We start from the raw sequence: 17,018 nt of genomic DNA, 5'->3' as shown, positions 1-17,018 counted from the left end.
CAAGGGGTCATGATCTGCAAAACAAATCTCTCGAAAAATTTGCAGTAATATTATCCAAGCATGCATTATTATGTGTAGGTAGCTTGTTTGTGCAACTTAAATTTAGAGTTCTTAGTAAATTCAGAAAATTTCTAGAAATCTGCCCATATGCCATCTCTATGTTAAAATCCCCACAAACAACTTTGGTCTTCAAATTTTTTTCCATTATTAATTCAAAATTCTTAAGAAATACATAAGCATCAGCATTTGGAGATCTATACAAACTAACAGTTATCAAATTCTGATCAACCAGCCTCACACAACTAAATTCTCCCTCTAATTCCACACAATATTGACTTAAATCAATCTTTACTAATTTAACACACTCTCTAACTAGAATCCCAGCTCCCCCGTTTTTCCTTTTACTCCTACAAAACATATCTGCCACAGTATATCCACAGGGCACAAAATATTCTACTTGATTTTCAGAAAGCCAATGCTCCCATACACAAATCACATCAACTTTCTCGGTTTGGCAAAAGTGTTCTAATTCCAACAACTTATTTCTAATGCATTGGATATTCACTTGCAATAAATTGCTATCCTTCTTTTGGATGCCATTTACCTCTCGGCAACTACTTTTTGTATCGCTCATTACTGGTGGAGACTTCTGACCTGATGTTTCATGTACTGGTATTTTATGAGTAGGAGAATAACATATCTGAGTTTGGCTACTTACTAAACTATCTTTGATAATGGTTTGATTTGGTGACCGATCTGATTCGGTCACAGATGTTAGTTTTGGTTTACATGGCCTCTTAAAATTCATAACATTTTCTAGTTGGCTGAGTCAGCTACTAGTTTTCCTAGTGGGTATTATAACCTAAGGGAGTTGCGTTTTTCAAAGTACATATCTCGTGATTAATAAAATCGAGAACAATATTAGCAATTTCAAAAATTCAAAGAGTCCTGGAGGGGCGTGCCATTCCAGCTGATGAGTCCAAATGGCACGTCTGGACGAAACTTTGCATAATGCACACGGCCTAACCACCCAAAAGCTGGTTCTATTCCTGTGATTTTAATATTAGCAATCTTTCGTTTACTGAATTGTTCAGATGGAGGCCATGTTTTGTACAACAGTATCTCTCAAAACTGCTGCATTCAATAACCTGAGTATTATGAAAATGTTTACAAATTTTAACAATATCTGTATTGACTTTGTCCACTTCAGTGTTCACACACGAGTCTCTACGCAAATCATGCCTGTGGGGCACGTTCACTACAAAGACGTTAGTGTGAGTCAGCTCCCCTAGTGTATATTTAAGTTGTGATCTTACATTCTAGGCGTCTTCGTGAGCTACGTCGTTCGTCCCACCGATGATAAGCACTGCATCGCCGCTTCCGAAGTTCCTAGTTGCTTCTTCTACGTTTTCCAGGACATTGCTGATAGAAGCTCCTGGATATATTTCTCCGGTTGCTGCTATATTCTCGTCATTTATCACTCCCGCAATTCCCCCTTCCTTGGCTATCACCAAACACAGCTACCTTTACTGATTTAGGCCTAACTGGGTCTTGAATCTGAAATCTAGGCCTAAATTTTAACCTCGGCACGGCAACGGCAACGGTTTGCGATGATTGCATTTATCGTGCGCGATCACTTTCTTCCAGAATTAAATTATTCAGGGCAGAAAACCTATTTCTGATGTTTATTTCTGGAAATTCAGTTGTAGATTTCTTCTTAGCCGGCCATCCACGAACTACTTGACACCACGTGCTCGAGTTTGTTACTGGTACCGGTATATCACTCGAAGAATGGTCAGTCCCGTATTCCAGCGATCGCAGTGTTTCTTTTAATTCTTGATTTTCTATTTTAAGAGCCTCATTGTCCTTTTGTAGGATGTTTATAATTTCTAATGCACTTCTGTATTCCCCATCGTTTATTTTCGGTGCTTCATCGTCAAAGCCATAGCCAACTACAACATTCCGAACACACTGCTCACAAATCCAGTCAACATTTTCATTAGTTTTTACGTCTCTAGGGCAATTTCCGCACTTATAATGCCACCATTGATCACATGAATCACACAGCACTCCATTTTTCACTAATCTTCGGCATTTTCTGCACTTTTCCTCACACTTTACGATTAATTTACTCGGAGGATAAAACACAACGTCGTCATTACTGGGCGCCATTTTGAAATCCAAGGAAAGTAACTGTTTCAAGAGTAGCTCGAATTTAAAAAGGGGGCAGGGGGAGATGTGACCTGTGTTTGAACAGTCATGAAGAGAGGACGGAGAAATTTATTTTGTGTTCTAAAAATTATTGTAGTATATTTTTTAAAATTAATTTTGAAAGCCTCAAGAAAAGCTTTAAGGACATTGAAATCTCAGTCGTTGTTATGTATATTTTTTCTTGTCTATCTACATTTGGAAATGTGAAGAGAAAGAGACATTTGATTTGCAGGGATTTTGTAGTATGGTGTAATTGTGTTTTGGATTGAAAGCAAATTGTATAAAGGTATGTTCATTTTGATACACAACTTGTGAGGCAACGTGTTGTTTTCTTCATGATGAAATAGTATTGCATAGTTTAAAGATAAAAATTTCATAATGTTCCGTATTGAAATGTATCACAATGAAATTGAAATAATAAATAAGGTAAGTCAACCTATTCAATACAAATAAATACAAAATGTAGTGTTACATTCCTATTTAATTATAAGTGGAAGCGGTACCGGTACCGGTTTCGACCCCAATCCGGGTCATCATCGGCCGAATAAAACGCAAAAAACAATGCATAGGTAAGAAAGAAATTAAAGATCAAGTCCCCACAAAAACAGTTGAAGAGGCAAAATAAAACAACGGGGATAGGCACTGTAAAATTCAAAAGAAGTAGAAGGTAAGTCACTTAAAAGAAGCAAGGCGCAATCTTCTGAACAGCAGCATAGCACACACAAAGTTCGGCAATGTCTCATAATGTTTATGAGAAGTGGTATTGCGCTTTTTACCAGTTTTCTCTTCACAATTTTTTTTTACGTCAACTGTTCTAAAAAATCTACAAGATCCTAGTTACACATTTCAATTATATTGAATTGTATTATATATATATTTATGTACATTTTCGCGACCGAAGCAAATACTGGATCATTAAGCCATTCATCAAGTTCGGTCGGCGTTTGAAAGCACAGTGCCTGACATTGAATACGTCGCGCTGATCTTCAGAAGCTGGCAATTTACTTCAATTGAGCTACTCGTCTTCGGCTTCTGCACGATTTTGCATCTTCACATTTGCTGGATTGTGTTGTGACTTCGCGCCTGACAGTGTATGCAAGCTGGCTCACTTAACTGTTCTCCGCTTCTCGTAGACATTATGAGACAATGCCAAATTTTGTGTGTGCTATGCTGCTGTTCAGAAGATTGTGCCTTGCTTCTTTTAAGTGACTTACCTTCTACTTCTTCTGGATTTTACAGTGCCTATCCCCGTTATTTTATTTTGCCTCTTCAACTGTTTTTGTGGGGACTTGATCTTTAATTTCTTCCTTACCTATGCATTGTTTTTTGTGTTTTACTCAGCTGATGATGACCCGGATTGGGGTCGAAATCGGTAACGCTTCCACTTATAATTAAATAGGAATGTAACACTACATTTCGTATTTATTTGTATTGAATAGGTTGAACTACCTTATTTATTATTTCAATTTCATAGTGAAAAGTTCTCAAACTTCCCCTGTGGAAATCTGGTAAATGGTAATTGGTCGGTATAACGACCCTTACCATTGGTGAATATGGAGATCTGGGGAAATTCCGTGATTTCATTGGTTACTTCGTGATCGGTCCATGTCCGGCCTCTGCCGGCTTTGTGTGTGCAATGAGTGTGTTCTGTGTCTTTTCCATCTGACCGACCTAGCGAGCACACGCGCTCGGGGTCTACCCCGTCTGGGGGGCCTCGGTCCCTCACGGTAAGCGCTAGATTCCTAGGACGGGAGTTAATTTAAATTCCTTCTTGTGTTTCGGCCCTTCATTTAAAGTAAATTTCTGTGATAATGTAAATTTGTTTTACATATTGGATTTTCCCCTAGGCTTCCACATTCACCAATTTTGAGTTTTCGCAATGACTGCGTGTCAATGGACAGCCTTGGCATCCTAGTGTGTTACTTGTTCAGTATTTGTAACTAAATGTAAATTTAACTTCCTTTTCTTGATTAACGATGTTACCAATCATGTGTAAAGATTTGTTTCCTTTTGAGATTGCCTCGTATAAATCTGTTTTAATTTCTATGTAAAGTTCTATCTTCCATCATTTCAGGAACTTGATTATGTCATTGTTTTTTAAACTCTATGTGCTATTTAATTTCAGTGTACCTCATTTTATATCCTATATTTCATGTTTATTTTAATTTGTTCATTTGATTTTGTATTCTTTTCCTTTTGTCAATAGATTGTTTTAGGGGTGTTTGCCACATGTTTCGTTTTCCCCACAACGAGATACGATCTATGACCTAGTAGGGTTCCTTCAATGTTTCCACATCCTTCCGTAGTTGTCATTTGTTAGACCTGTAAGTTAAAGTTGTCATATTTGATTTTAATTTCATATTTTTCATCATTTCATTATTCCGTTCTTATTATTAATAATTATTACGATATGTACGTGCTAACCTGGTGCTACAGACACAGTGACTATAACTGTCTAACTAGTGCATTACGGGCCGACCTTGAGCGGGTTCACTAGACGAAACTTGAAAAGAGAGTGGCTGAGTCGGTTTCTTTCAATTTTATGACTGTATAGGATCTAAGTCTACATGTTAACATTAAAGAATATGAAAATAGAACATCGATATTTCCAAAGCACGTGTGTGCAGTTGTCAAGACATTTTTCAGCTCATCTATTCCTGGTTCAGCCGGAAGGAATGAGATCAAACAGCTGGTAGACTACGTGCGCAGGGTTGGGGAAGTGTCAGGACTGGGAAGTCAACTGAGATGGTGAATATCTCCCAAATGCACGCTAACAGCTTCAGATTTGGTTATTTGTGCATAAATCTCACATCACAACATCTAGTTTGAGCTTCCTCTTACTTGCACTTTACAACATGCCTGAACGTTTATTTTAAGGCTGTTCATAATGAACTGAAGGTCACTTAGTATCATCCCACTGAATGGCAACTTGAAAAATTGTTTTGGAATTTAACTTATACATACATTACAGAAAATACTATGTCATGAAAAAAAATTGTTGAATAATGCTGCAAACATTACCTGTTTGAGAGTTGCCCAGTGGAGGTAAGAGCTCTTGAGTCGAGTCTCGGATCCTGGATGGTTCAGACGGAGAGAAGTCCAGTCATTACAGTCCATGTGGTTCCAGAGGAAAAGTAGCTGTCCACTCCATCCAAGAACGTGGGACTTGCTGTCTGCAATGGCCACCAATTATCAGTTACTACATATCCTGATTCTATTCATTTCAATTTGCAATATAAAGTTTCTTAATTACAAGAGTATTAGAAAATCAAGATTTAATGAATTGTTGTCAGCAGTTTGGATGTGTGAGGAAATTGACCCAAGTACGTTCATCTCTGCCGAGCTTCTTGCACTTCCCACTTTCTTCAACCAAACTTTACTAACATCACACTAACGCATCAAAGGTTTTCAGCAACACAAGGGCTGCCGAACCCACTATAACAACTCCTCTCTCCTCTCCGTGCTATTACTATCGCTGCTAGAGGCTTTACGTTGCACCGACACAGACGGGTCTTCTGGCGACGATCGGATAGGAAAGGCCTAGGAGTTGGAAGGAAGCGGCCGTGGCCTTAATTAAGGTACAGCTCCAGCATTTGCCTGGTGTGAAAATGGGAAACCATGGAAAACCGTCTTCAGGACTGCCAACAGTGGGATTCGAACCCAATATCTCCCGAATGCGAAACCAACTCGCCCGGTTTATTACTATCGCTATCACTTTACTCACATCCATGTAGTGTCTTAGCAAAGAGTCTTCCATCGTTTGAAAGAAAGTTCTGTGGTCTGGCATCGGTCCAGCAAGACGAACCACACAACGGTTCTGTAGCTCAGGACCTTATCCGAGCTAGAGCTGGATAACGGAAATTTTCTGCGGACTATCGCCTTATTATAAATAGTATTTCTTCTTCTTCTTTTATGACCACATAGGATCACTTTAGTCAGTCCATCGTTCAGGTCTCTTTGAAGGGATTGTCCAAGCTTGGCGGTCCTCCAAGTACTTCTTCAGAAGCTTCAATCTTCGTGCCGTTTCCTCAGTTGAAAATAAGCGTGTTGTTGGTTTGTTTCGTGTAAGGGTCAAGCAGAGGTTTGTATTCAATTTTATCTTATTTGTGGTGTCTTCTGTTGTAAGGCCTATTTCCTTCAGATCCTCTCTTAATTCTCTGATCCATTTACATCCTGTTGTGTTATTTTTTGAGACGAGATTGTGTTGTACTAGTTGTTTCAGAAGTCTTGAATCCAGCATCCTCAGGATATGTCCAAAGAATCCCAGTCTTCTCTTAGGCATAGTATCTGTAACGGGTTCTAGCTCTTTTTACACAACTTTAGGTATTATCCGCCACTATCTTTCTGGTATTTTTTGTTGATGCAAGTTCTTCCAATCTTCCTTTCAATTTTCTGAAGTCTGTCAGTCTTTGATTGTTTATTCAGGTGAAAAAGTGTTTCTGCTGCATATGTAGCTTCCGGTTTTATAACTAGTGTTCTCGTGTTTTATTTTTGTATTTATTGATAGATATTTATTTTTGTAGTGTCCCATGTTAATTTTTGTGCTTTAGCTAATCTATTTGTTCTTGTTTGGATTGAGATTTTTTCAGTTAGGTTATGTGTTATTACTTCTCCAAGATATTTAAATTGAGTTACTATTTTGATTTTATTACCATTTATGTTGGCTTTAGGGGCATAATTTCTGTTTTTTCAAATGATATTTTGAGGCCAATTTTATTTGCAATGTTTTGAAGTTCTGATATCTGGGTTTTTGCTTCTTTTATGCCCACTGCTAGTAATGCTAAATCGTTGGCAAAACCCAGGCAATTTGTTTTGATTTTTTGGCCAATCTTTATTTTGGGGGGACATTTCCTAAACCATTCCCTCATTACCATTTCTAGAGCACAATTAAATAATAGTGGTGAGAGCCCATCTCCCTGTCATAGCTCAGTTTTAATTTCAAATGTCTCTGATGTTTCACCCCTAAACTTCACTTTTGATTCGGTGTTAGTGAGAGTCAATTTTATCATGTTTATTAATTTGGGGTGTAGTCCAAGGTATCGATTTTAAACAGAGATTCCCTCTGGATGCAATCATAAGCTTTCTTGAAATCTACAAATGTTATCACCATATCTCTGTTTCTTCTCCTGTTATTATCAACTAAAGACTCGTAGTTCTCTCTCACTTGGTACATCCTAAACATTTAGGAAATGCTTTGAGAAGGATCCGTCGACTTGGTGTGTCACCAATGACTGTTTTAGGAGCCAGGAAAGTCCAATACAACATCAACACTGGAAACCGGCATCGTGCAGATAAGTGTCTTAAGACTTCTCCACCTAGATCCGGGAATGACACGGCCATTTCTGACGCTGATAAGAGTTTTCGTGTACCAGCTGCAGAGGTATTATTACAGATGATGCACATAGACCCGACTGGATAAAGCCCCATTTCATGTCAGCAGCAATATGAGTACAGACGGTCCCCATGCAGTAAGAACGCACACTCAATCCTCCCCGAAAGTGCAGTATTTCAAAATTCAGAGTACTCGGTCCACATTTTTTAAATTATCAGACAGAAATGAGATATATGTATGTTGTTGATAATCTGAACATCAGATTACTTCCAGCAAGATGGTGCACCACCAGATAATGGTTCGACATTTCCTGGATAAAATGTGTGGTGGAGTCCGGATTGGAAGAGGTGGACGTGTAGCTCGGCTAGCATCATCACTAGATTTAACGCCATATGATTTCTGGCCATGGGGAATTGTGAAAGAACACGTGTACGCTACAAGACTTATTGACATTAATGACCTTAAAGAATGCATAACAACAGTTATCCGCTATGAGCTATGGACATCAAGAACAAAGGAGTGTACTAGCATAGTGCGTTATAAGTCAATCCCATCTCTTCAGACAACCCTTATCGCGTACCTCCACGGTATTCCCCAGTGATAGTTGTTGCACGACAAGGGACGTTCACTGAATCAGAATCACAACAAGAGAAGCAAAGGTACTTACCCAAAACAGTCCCAAGGAAGAAACATGAAAGAATTTAAAACAAACTGGGCCCAGAGGTAAGGCGGATTAGTTAAATAATTAAGGAAAACTACTGACTAAAATAAAATAGACAGTAATATCAAAAATAAAAACTTTAATTAATTGGAATTTGATTTAAATGAATCATTAAACAACTTTTAAAATACAAACATTAAATTGAAATGGTCGACCAGTGTTAACAAGAAATGAAATAAATAATTACTTTCAAATTGAAATAAAACTTTATATTATTTTTGTATAAGCAATTAATTACTTAAAATAGAATAAAATATCTTAGAAATACTTCAGGTTAGAATTGTTTCCTCCCAATGCCGGGACAAAGCTTAAATCATGCGATAACAGAATGATAGAATTAAGGAATTATTACTCCCGAAGGAAATATAATTTTAAAACATCAATGCAATTAAAACAGATTCAGGCAACTCAAGTCAACATCCAACAACGACTCAAATGTACATCAGATTTGAACTTCTCAAACATGTCTTTGTTATTCTACGTGCCCCTCAACTGTATTACATCGTGAGCTGACATGTACGACCACTCGTCTTGGCTCAACGAACATAATCGTGTTATTACCACAATGAGATATACACATCAGTGAAAGGCATTTGGAAAACTTTCACAGCCCCTTCATAATTGCCGTATTTCCTACCAAAAAGGGATGGAATTTCTGAATTACACGTTGGTCCACATGCTGCAGGAGACTCGTCACAATGGGATGTAGAAAACTTACTGAATATCCTTTGGATTCAAACCCAGTGACCGTGACAAAAATAATGGCATATGGCCTCAGGTCTTTCAAATTGACACTCACAGGAGACCTAGATGAGCCAGTGCCGGAGCCAGAGGAACTTAAAATCTCCGACCCAGCAAGGAATCGAATCCTGGATACGAGCATTTAGCCATGCAGCATGACAACCTCAAAACCACATAAAAGTATGTCATTATTTACCTGAAGTGGCATAGTACAGTGATACCGATTTCAAATCTCACTCCAGGCTTTCAAGAAGTTTGGTGGAGATATGATATTTAGTATAATACAAATAAATGTTGTTGTTGATTTTTTAACATTGCACTGACACAGATAGCTCTTATGGCAACGATTGGATAGAAAAAGACTAGGAGTGGGAAGGAAGCGGCCATGACCTTCTTTAAGGTACAGCCTCAACATTTGCCTAGTGTGAATATGCGAAACAACAGAAAACCACCTTGACCTTCAGGACTGCCGAAAGTCGGATCTGAACCCACTGTCTCCCACGGCCAACCTGCTCAGTAATGTTTAGTTTTAAAACTTGCTAAGAAAGATAATACTGTCTATTGCTTAATGCAGATGGGTGAACAGTTCCCAGTATCACAAGTTCAGTTACCTTCAGTTCCAGTCCAGTGCAGTTGCAGGAGTAATGAACATGTTGAGATCTTCTTCTCCTTATGCAACCTTCAGAACATCACGTGACTGTCCTTCATTTGAATTTGTAATTCCTGTAGCAATGTACCCATGGTATTAGCTGAGTATCTGTTGAGATAGCTCTTTTCCGGCCTGTCTTAAGCTGTGTCGCGATGTTCTGATGAGTCACAGAACTACCACCATATTATCCATCGAGAATGTTTGCATTTTTAAGCTGCATAACCTAATCAACATTCTACTGTTTATTTATAATTTTGCAGTTATGATCACTGTGATTAAATTGGTCTGCCAATGATATGACTTGATATCAGCCTATCAAATTTGACTTTACTTCCTCTCTGTCAGCCCCCTATAAAAGTGTACGTGAGCGAGATTTCTTTTGGAAGATTGAGAAGGTGGCAATAAACAAGGTATGGGAGAAGTATAACCCTTCAGATGCTGACCCAGATCAGGCCATCATATGCAAGCACATTTTAATGGATTGTGCATCACTGTATTAAAAAAATCAATAAAAGCCTCAGTTTAAAAGATATGGAGATATCATTTGGCATGTTAATTTGATGGACTATAAATACCAATTTATATTGTGAAAGTAGGCCTATTTTCCAGTTTATAAATTAATTTTTAAAAATATGGAACATGAAACACTGTGCAGATGAGAACATCGATAATGAAATAAAGCTCACTCCATGCTGGCAGGGTACTGCAGTTTTTAATTCCAGCGACACACTCCAAGTCATTAATCATTGCTCCAGAGGACAGCCGACACAATCCCTACAGGCTGACGATTTTCATTTTCAATAAAATGAAGAATGTTCCAAATAGCCTAGTGTCAGGAACGAAGGAGCATCAGGTTGAGGAACATGTTTTGAGCCTGGTGAGGATGGACATTCACTGTCACTTTCTGATATCGCACCTCCATCCCTTTCACTAAAATTAGAGGTGCTTACATCTTCAAAGCAATCCTCAATAGTCTTAACTGATGACATGTGACAACTTAAATAAATTGTTATAGTAGATATAATAATATATCACTATCAAAGGGTAGAGAATACCAATACCATTAGACACCATACACCAGCCACGCTCCAATTGAACACTTATAAGCAATAAACACTCTGATGAAGTCCAAACAACACATCCAAACCTGAAACTAAACGACACATCAAAACTGCTGAGGTTGATTCCAAACTATGTCTACAGCAGCCAAATGTTCCTGAGTTGGTATCCTTATCTGTTTAGACGACCAACTTGATTTATGTTTGTTCAATAGTAATGTAGCTTGAAGGGGAACATTTGTTATTTGATTAGGTATTCCTTTTCATCAGATGTAGTGATCTATTGTTTAATTTGTTTTGAAGTGAATGTCCCTATGTTCTTCGTAAGTTGCATGCACCTGGTACAGATATCAACACCAGATGTAACTCAAATACGCCAGTAAGAAAGTAAAATAAATCACAAGACGCGGACATAAACAAACAAGGCGGCTGCTCATTGAATCACAGACAATACACTCCCAATGGACGAGTAAACTAGCAAAACTTAAGCTACATCAGTGCCATCTAATAATATTAAGAACATTCTACCTTCCTACAATCTAGCATCACATTGCATAATTACACCACTTATAAGAGGGTGCCGATCAAATTGGCATCCTAGCTTTTTTCGTACAAGTGCCACTGCATCGGCATCTTGGCATTGTAAGAGTTAATTATGTGAAGATTCCAGCGTTCCGTTTTATCATATAATTGTTACGCCTTCCAGCTTATCATTAATTTTAATGTATGCTCTCCTACTTCAACTTGAATGTACATTTATCTAGGCAGTCTTCGGATTTCCTCAGTGGGGATTTCGTAAAGTGTAAGGACGCATGGGTGTTTATCCTAGTTTCCCTGCTTCTAATTTCATTTTTGGTGACTTTTTCAGAATGTCCAAATTTATCTTCATCTTCTTGGACTTAATCAACTTCCAGCATGGCAGGTGTTTCTTTGGAGTGCTTGGTGTTCCAGCCTCTATTCTCATCTTGTTCTACGCCTTTCGAGTGATAACCTAGTATGGGCCTTATACCTCTGATTACTTCGGGATCTCTCAACCCTTTTTTGACTTACTAACTTATTACAGCAGTGTGTATTTCCTGCTTCAAGTGTCTGTGGGGTGATTAATGTTGTCTACCTGCCCAGTAATGGGCGCTTTGTAAAACTATCGTAAATTCAACTCCAAGGTTCAAGATCTGTCTTATGTAAGTTTTGTTCTAAAAGCTATGGCTTCTTTCTCTGAAGTGCACTTTTCCAGGATATGTAAAGGCTAGCCTATCCTTTCTAATGTAAATTTATGAGACCTATGGGTCAGAAGTCTTTCGCTGATTCTTTCGAGATGGGAGTTCTCAAATACTGTAAATTTTATGAACTAGCAATTTTCTCAGTTGAAGAGCTACTTATATGCTCTTCTTGTGTGAATTTTTGAGCTTCTAAAGCTCATAAGGTGAAACTTTCCACTGTTATATGGTTGTTGCTATTGTTGAAAATATCTGTCCATATTGATTTTGTTAGAAAACTTGAGGTTTGTCCAGCCATTTCCCTCTCTGTATCACGGAAATAACTGTAGCCGTCCTATGGCCTGATGATTTCAACATTGGGGATATTATGGAAATAAACTTACTGAATATTCATCTCATCTCTAACCCAAAAGGAAAATTGAGATGGAACTTAGAAACAAATCTTGTACATAGAGACCAGCAGGGGTGTAGTTTAGCTACTGTCTCTAAAGTGCTCACAAACTTCCTTCCTTTTGGAAGTAGGAACTGAAATTCCCATTATTAGATCTTCTCCTCTTCCACAATGACATTACAATGAAGCCAACTGGGATATTTTCTGCTGATCTTGACAGCAACATTAGGTGGACTTCACCTGATGGTAACAACTATTGTAGACACATTCCAAGAGGAGTAAGGAAGGAATATATACCTGAATGGAGCGAAACTTGTAGAAGACATTATAATCACTTTCAAGGGAATGCAGAAACTGATGTTGCTAATAAACTCCTGAGACCAGGCAGAACAAATGGATGGAACTCAAGTTGTCAAGGGCATTGATGGTAGGATTAAAGTGAAACCTGAGAAAGAATTCAAAAGAACTAACTTACATGAAAAGACAACGTGCCGAATCATCGACCATCTCTGACCCATTCATGGAAGAGGAGCTTCTCTCTACACTGAAGATGGCAAAGAACAGAAAACACCCAGTCTGGATGGTGTCCACCACCACTGTGAGAGGAATGTAAGGAAATAGTTGTTTCAGTTTTCTTTTCCAAATATCCTACTTACAGGAAAACTTCCCCCCGAGTTCAAATGAACTGGCTATTCTAAAACAAGATGAACCCTCCAAACAACTCGTATATAACAACACTTCCAGTGGAACAAGATCTAACCGTAGTTCTGTGTAGTGACCTTACACTTCTGCTGATGATGTTGCAATAATCCGCTGCAGAGGAGATAGAAACAATTCTTGGCATTTTGAGTGAGTACTTCCATCTAAATAACAGGCAAGGTAACTTGAAGATAACTGTCCTCTGCCACACAATCCCAACTCTGTGGTGCTTGTAATTAGTAGACCTTATCAAGAGTAACAACATTTCAGAAAAAGTCCATTTTAATTATAAACGTTGAGTAACTTGTTGGTCGTAGCCCTCAAGTAAGAGCCTAGCTGGCAATAATTCTTTTCCCTTCCTTCCTTATTTTGTTTTTCTTCCTTTTAGATATTGTAATGTGTTTCTGCCACAGTTCTAATTCAAAATTTCAATATTTTTTGTTGGTTGGCGATATAATCATGTGGTGTCCACACGTTTTTGGAACTCCACAAACTGGGATTTTAACATGAGTTTTGGACAATATTATTAATGACTAGCTGATTGCTTCGCTACGGATTCCTACTTTCTATAAGGAATTCTAGATTGGGTAGTGTACATGTTGTAGGTAAGATTGTATTATATTGCATAACTCTTACCGTTACCCCAGAAATGCAATGGGGAAGTCACCAAACGTGTTTTCTCGCATAAAGACTGGGTTAGGTCATTTTCCTTGTAATGGTAGGCCCGCTTGCATACCATCAATCACAATCAAGTTGGGAAATTTTCATTATAATGACAGACACTCACTCTCCACCTGCCGATTTACATCCTCAGAAAGACTTTCTTAGTGGTTTTCTCAACTGAAATCAACATAGGCCATTACAATGACGTCAGTAGCAACGAACGTCGCTCACAGAGATGAGATAAATAAAAGCAATGCTATCATAGGAAATTCTCATCAAATGAAAAACCGCACATTTCCTCACTTTCAACGAAGCAGTCCAAAGTTCCAGAGCTGGAATGACTAAACCGCCAATAGCCTTATTCCCTTAAGTTTGCATACTGCTCATTCAAATCAGCGCGTCAGAGTAGGGGTCAAATTGCTGGAATAGTATAATGAACCAGTGTGTTATGTACCAGCAGTACCATAAAATTTAGGAGCCAGAGGAAAGGCATGCTAAATAAGAAACTTATCTAACTCCCCGGATATTTCCCGCCAATATTCAGGTAGGCTGTTATATTCAATATGCAGCAGTAATTCCATCTATCAGAGATGAGTGGCAACGTAAGAGACAAATAACATCACAACCAATAATGGCCAATGCAATGTTATTGTTCATCAATTTTATGAGCTTTCAACATTGTAGGCCTTCACATTTAGTTTTCTTCCAACTCTGAAATACCACTCTTACCACAGTCAGTACAGTACAACTGAATAAAACATAAATGATCGTACTTTTCGATGCGACGAATAACATAGATGTTTAAATATTAAATTTTAGGCACCTTCCACTAAACTACCATTTCATACAGGATGAATAAAATTATTTATAGCCCAGACAGTTTCTTATTCCCTGACTCTATATACCAATTTTCATTAAATTCTGTTTACCCATTTGCTCGTGGCTTGGCGTTGACATGGACTTGGCAACAAAAATACAAATTCATGAATATCTGTGTTATCACAGCCAGTATGGTAAAAATGTACCAGACATAAATTATCAGAAATTGAATTCTATATAACTTTAGTTATGTAGTATTTATGGATAGCATCACTAATAACAAATATTTGAGAATTAAATTTTAGGCCTTCCCCTGAACTACCATTTGACTCAGCGTGAATAAAATGATTTATAGCCTGGATTGTAGTGGCTCATTCCTTGACTTTACATACCAATTTTCATTAAATTCTCTTCAGCTGTTTTCTTGTGATGCGCGTACAGAGAGACAGAAATGAGGGAAAATTAAAAAGTTCATTTCCTTATTGCTGTGGACACGACCAATACAGAAATACCATTCTTTTTAAATTCTGAGCGACAAAACTCTTATTTTATATATATAGAAGTACATCAACTTAGGAGATTGATTTTACATCCCGAGGTGCCGTAATTTCATCCCGCGGGACTTCTGTTAAGTGCCAATAAATCTACCAACAGGAGCATCTTCAAATACCACCGGACTGAGCAAGGATCGAACGTGCCAAGTTGGGGTCAGAAGGCCGCCTGAGCCACTCAGCCCGGCAAAAACTTATTCGCCTCACATGACCCCAACACCAAAGCCGGTTTATGCGTACCCAACACAATCAATTCAAAGGCAATTGAAACAAAATCTAAAGAGCACATCTTTTCTCCTCACTGAACAAGAAAAACAAAAGTTAATTACTATGAACCCAGGTCTACCAACAGCTAAAGCACTACCCAAAATCCACAAAACCGGTGTCCCTATTCGACCCATAATAAACTACAGACCAAGCCCCTTATATAAATTATCTCAATTTATCCAACAATTTCTTAATAAACATTATAAATTCTCATCAAATAAATCCATCAGGAACACTGTAGAATTAGTGAACAAACTAAACAGTTTCAAGCTTCAACCATATCATTCAATGCACTCCTTTGATATAGTCAACATGTATCCCAGTATAAACACCAACTCATTATTCCCGATCATCGAAAAGAACTTACTTGCTAACAATCAACTAAGTAAACTAGAAGTTCAAGACTTTATGACCATATTAAGATTACTAATTAACAATAACTACTTCACATTCGATAAGATCATTTACAAACAAGATGGTTTGGCTATGGGTTCACCAGCCTCAGGAATTTTAGCAGAGATCTACCTTGATTTCCTAGAACACACCACCATTGACAATAACATCAAATTTGCTAATATCCAATTCTGGGCTAGGTACGTAGATGACACATTTATAATCCTAGATGAACGCTCCATAGATGCGCCATCCACCCTCAAAAACCTTAATAATATTGATCATGACATTAAATTTACCTTAGAATCAGAGACAAACAACTCCATCAACTTCCTAGACCTAACAATCAACAGGCACCCCTCTTCGTTCACATATAGTATCTATAGAAAGCCCACTCAAACGGCCACTACTATAAGAAATGACTCACTACACCCCCAAACACACAAAGCGGCTACATATAATAGCTTAGTAGACCGAGCATTCAAAATTCCGATGTCAAGAAAAAACTTAAATAAAGAATTGAACACCATTCGCTCTATAGCAAAATTCAATGGATATAATGAATCCTTTATTGAAAGAATAATCAATAAATTCAGACACCGCCCAAAAACCACCCTAATAAAAGACAATACTAGCACTGCCACGTTTTCCACATTTACCTTCAATAAAGAAATTTACAACGTCACTAACGTTCTTAAAAAACACAACGTTAAAATAGCCTTTCGTACTAACAATAGAAGCACAGAGATCCTATACAACTCTTCATCAATAAATAAAAGTAGTCCTTTTTCTAAATCAGGTGTATATAGGTTTTCTTGCCAAGACTGCAAAAGTTCTTACCTAGGTAAAAACAGGACGCAGCTTTAAAATCAAATATGCAGAACATGTCAATGCCATAAAACACAACCGTTTTTCCGCGGTCGGCCTACATATAAAAGAATTTAAGCACAACTTTACTGAAATAAATCAAGATCTTGAGGTATTAGATATTCTAAACAAAGGTTCTTTCCTAGACGTCACTGAAAACCTCTATATTCATTTAGACCAATATTTCATTCCCAACCTAAACTTAAATGATATCTCAGAGAAACCAAAGATCCTATTCGACTTTCTCATTGAATTTTTCAAAAACATGAATATCCCGAAAAACAGATCTGTCTTTCACATTATGCATAATACTTTGTCACGCCACACACTTTCACCACATCACCCTCCATACTTCCCCCCCTTCCACTCCTCCTCCCCTACCGCTCTGCCCCTCTCCCCTCGTAATCCAACAACGGCCGCTGCCCAGACCTAAACTATC

The 17,018-nt window shown here is 38.0% G+C and overlaps 1 protein-coding gene across 1 annotated transcript in view; it reads right to left on the bottom strand.

The window, feature by feature from the left end:
* Positions 1–17,018, bottom strand: part of LOC136875401 (uncharacterized) — a 169,074-nt gene that overhangs the window by 42,135 nt on the left and 109,921 nt on the right. The window contains exon 3 of the mRNA XM_067148951.2: positions 5,233–5,384. Within this exon, the coding sequence (XP_067005052.2) occupies positions 5,233–5,384 (152 nt within the window). The remainder of the gene's footprint in view (positions 1–5,232; positions 5,385–17,018) is intronic.

The sequence above is a fragment of the Anabrus simplex genome, chromosome 6 (assembly GCF_040414725.1).
Source record: "Anabrus simplex isolate iqAnaSimp1 chromosome 6, ASM4041472v1, whole genome shotgun sequence".
In the NCBI taxonomy this organism is placed as follows: domain Eukaryota; kingdom Metazoa; phylum Arthropoda; class Insecta; order Orthoptera; family Tettigoniidae; genus Anabrus; species Anabrus simplex.
Note: the sequence above shows the minus strand (reverse complement) of the source record. Positions and strands in the feature narration are given on the sequence as shown.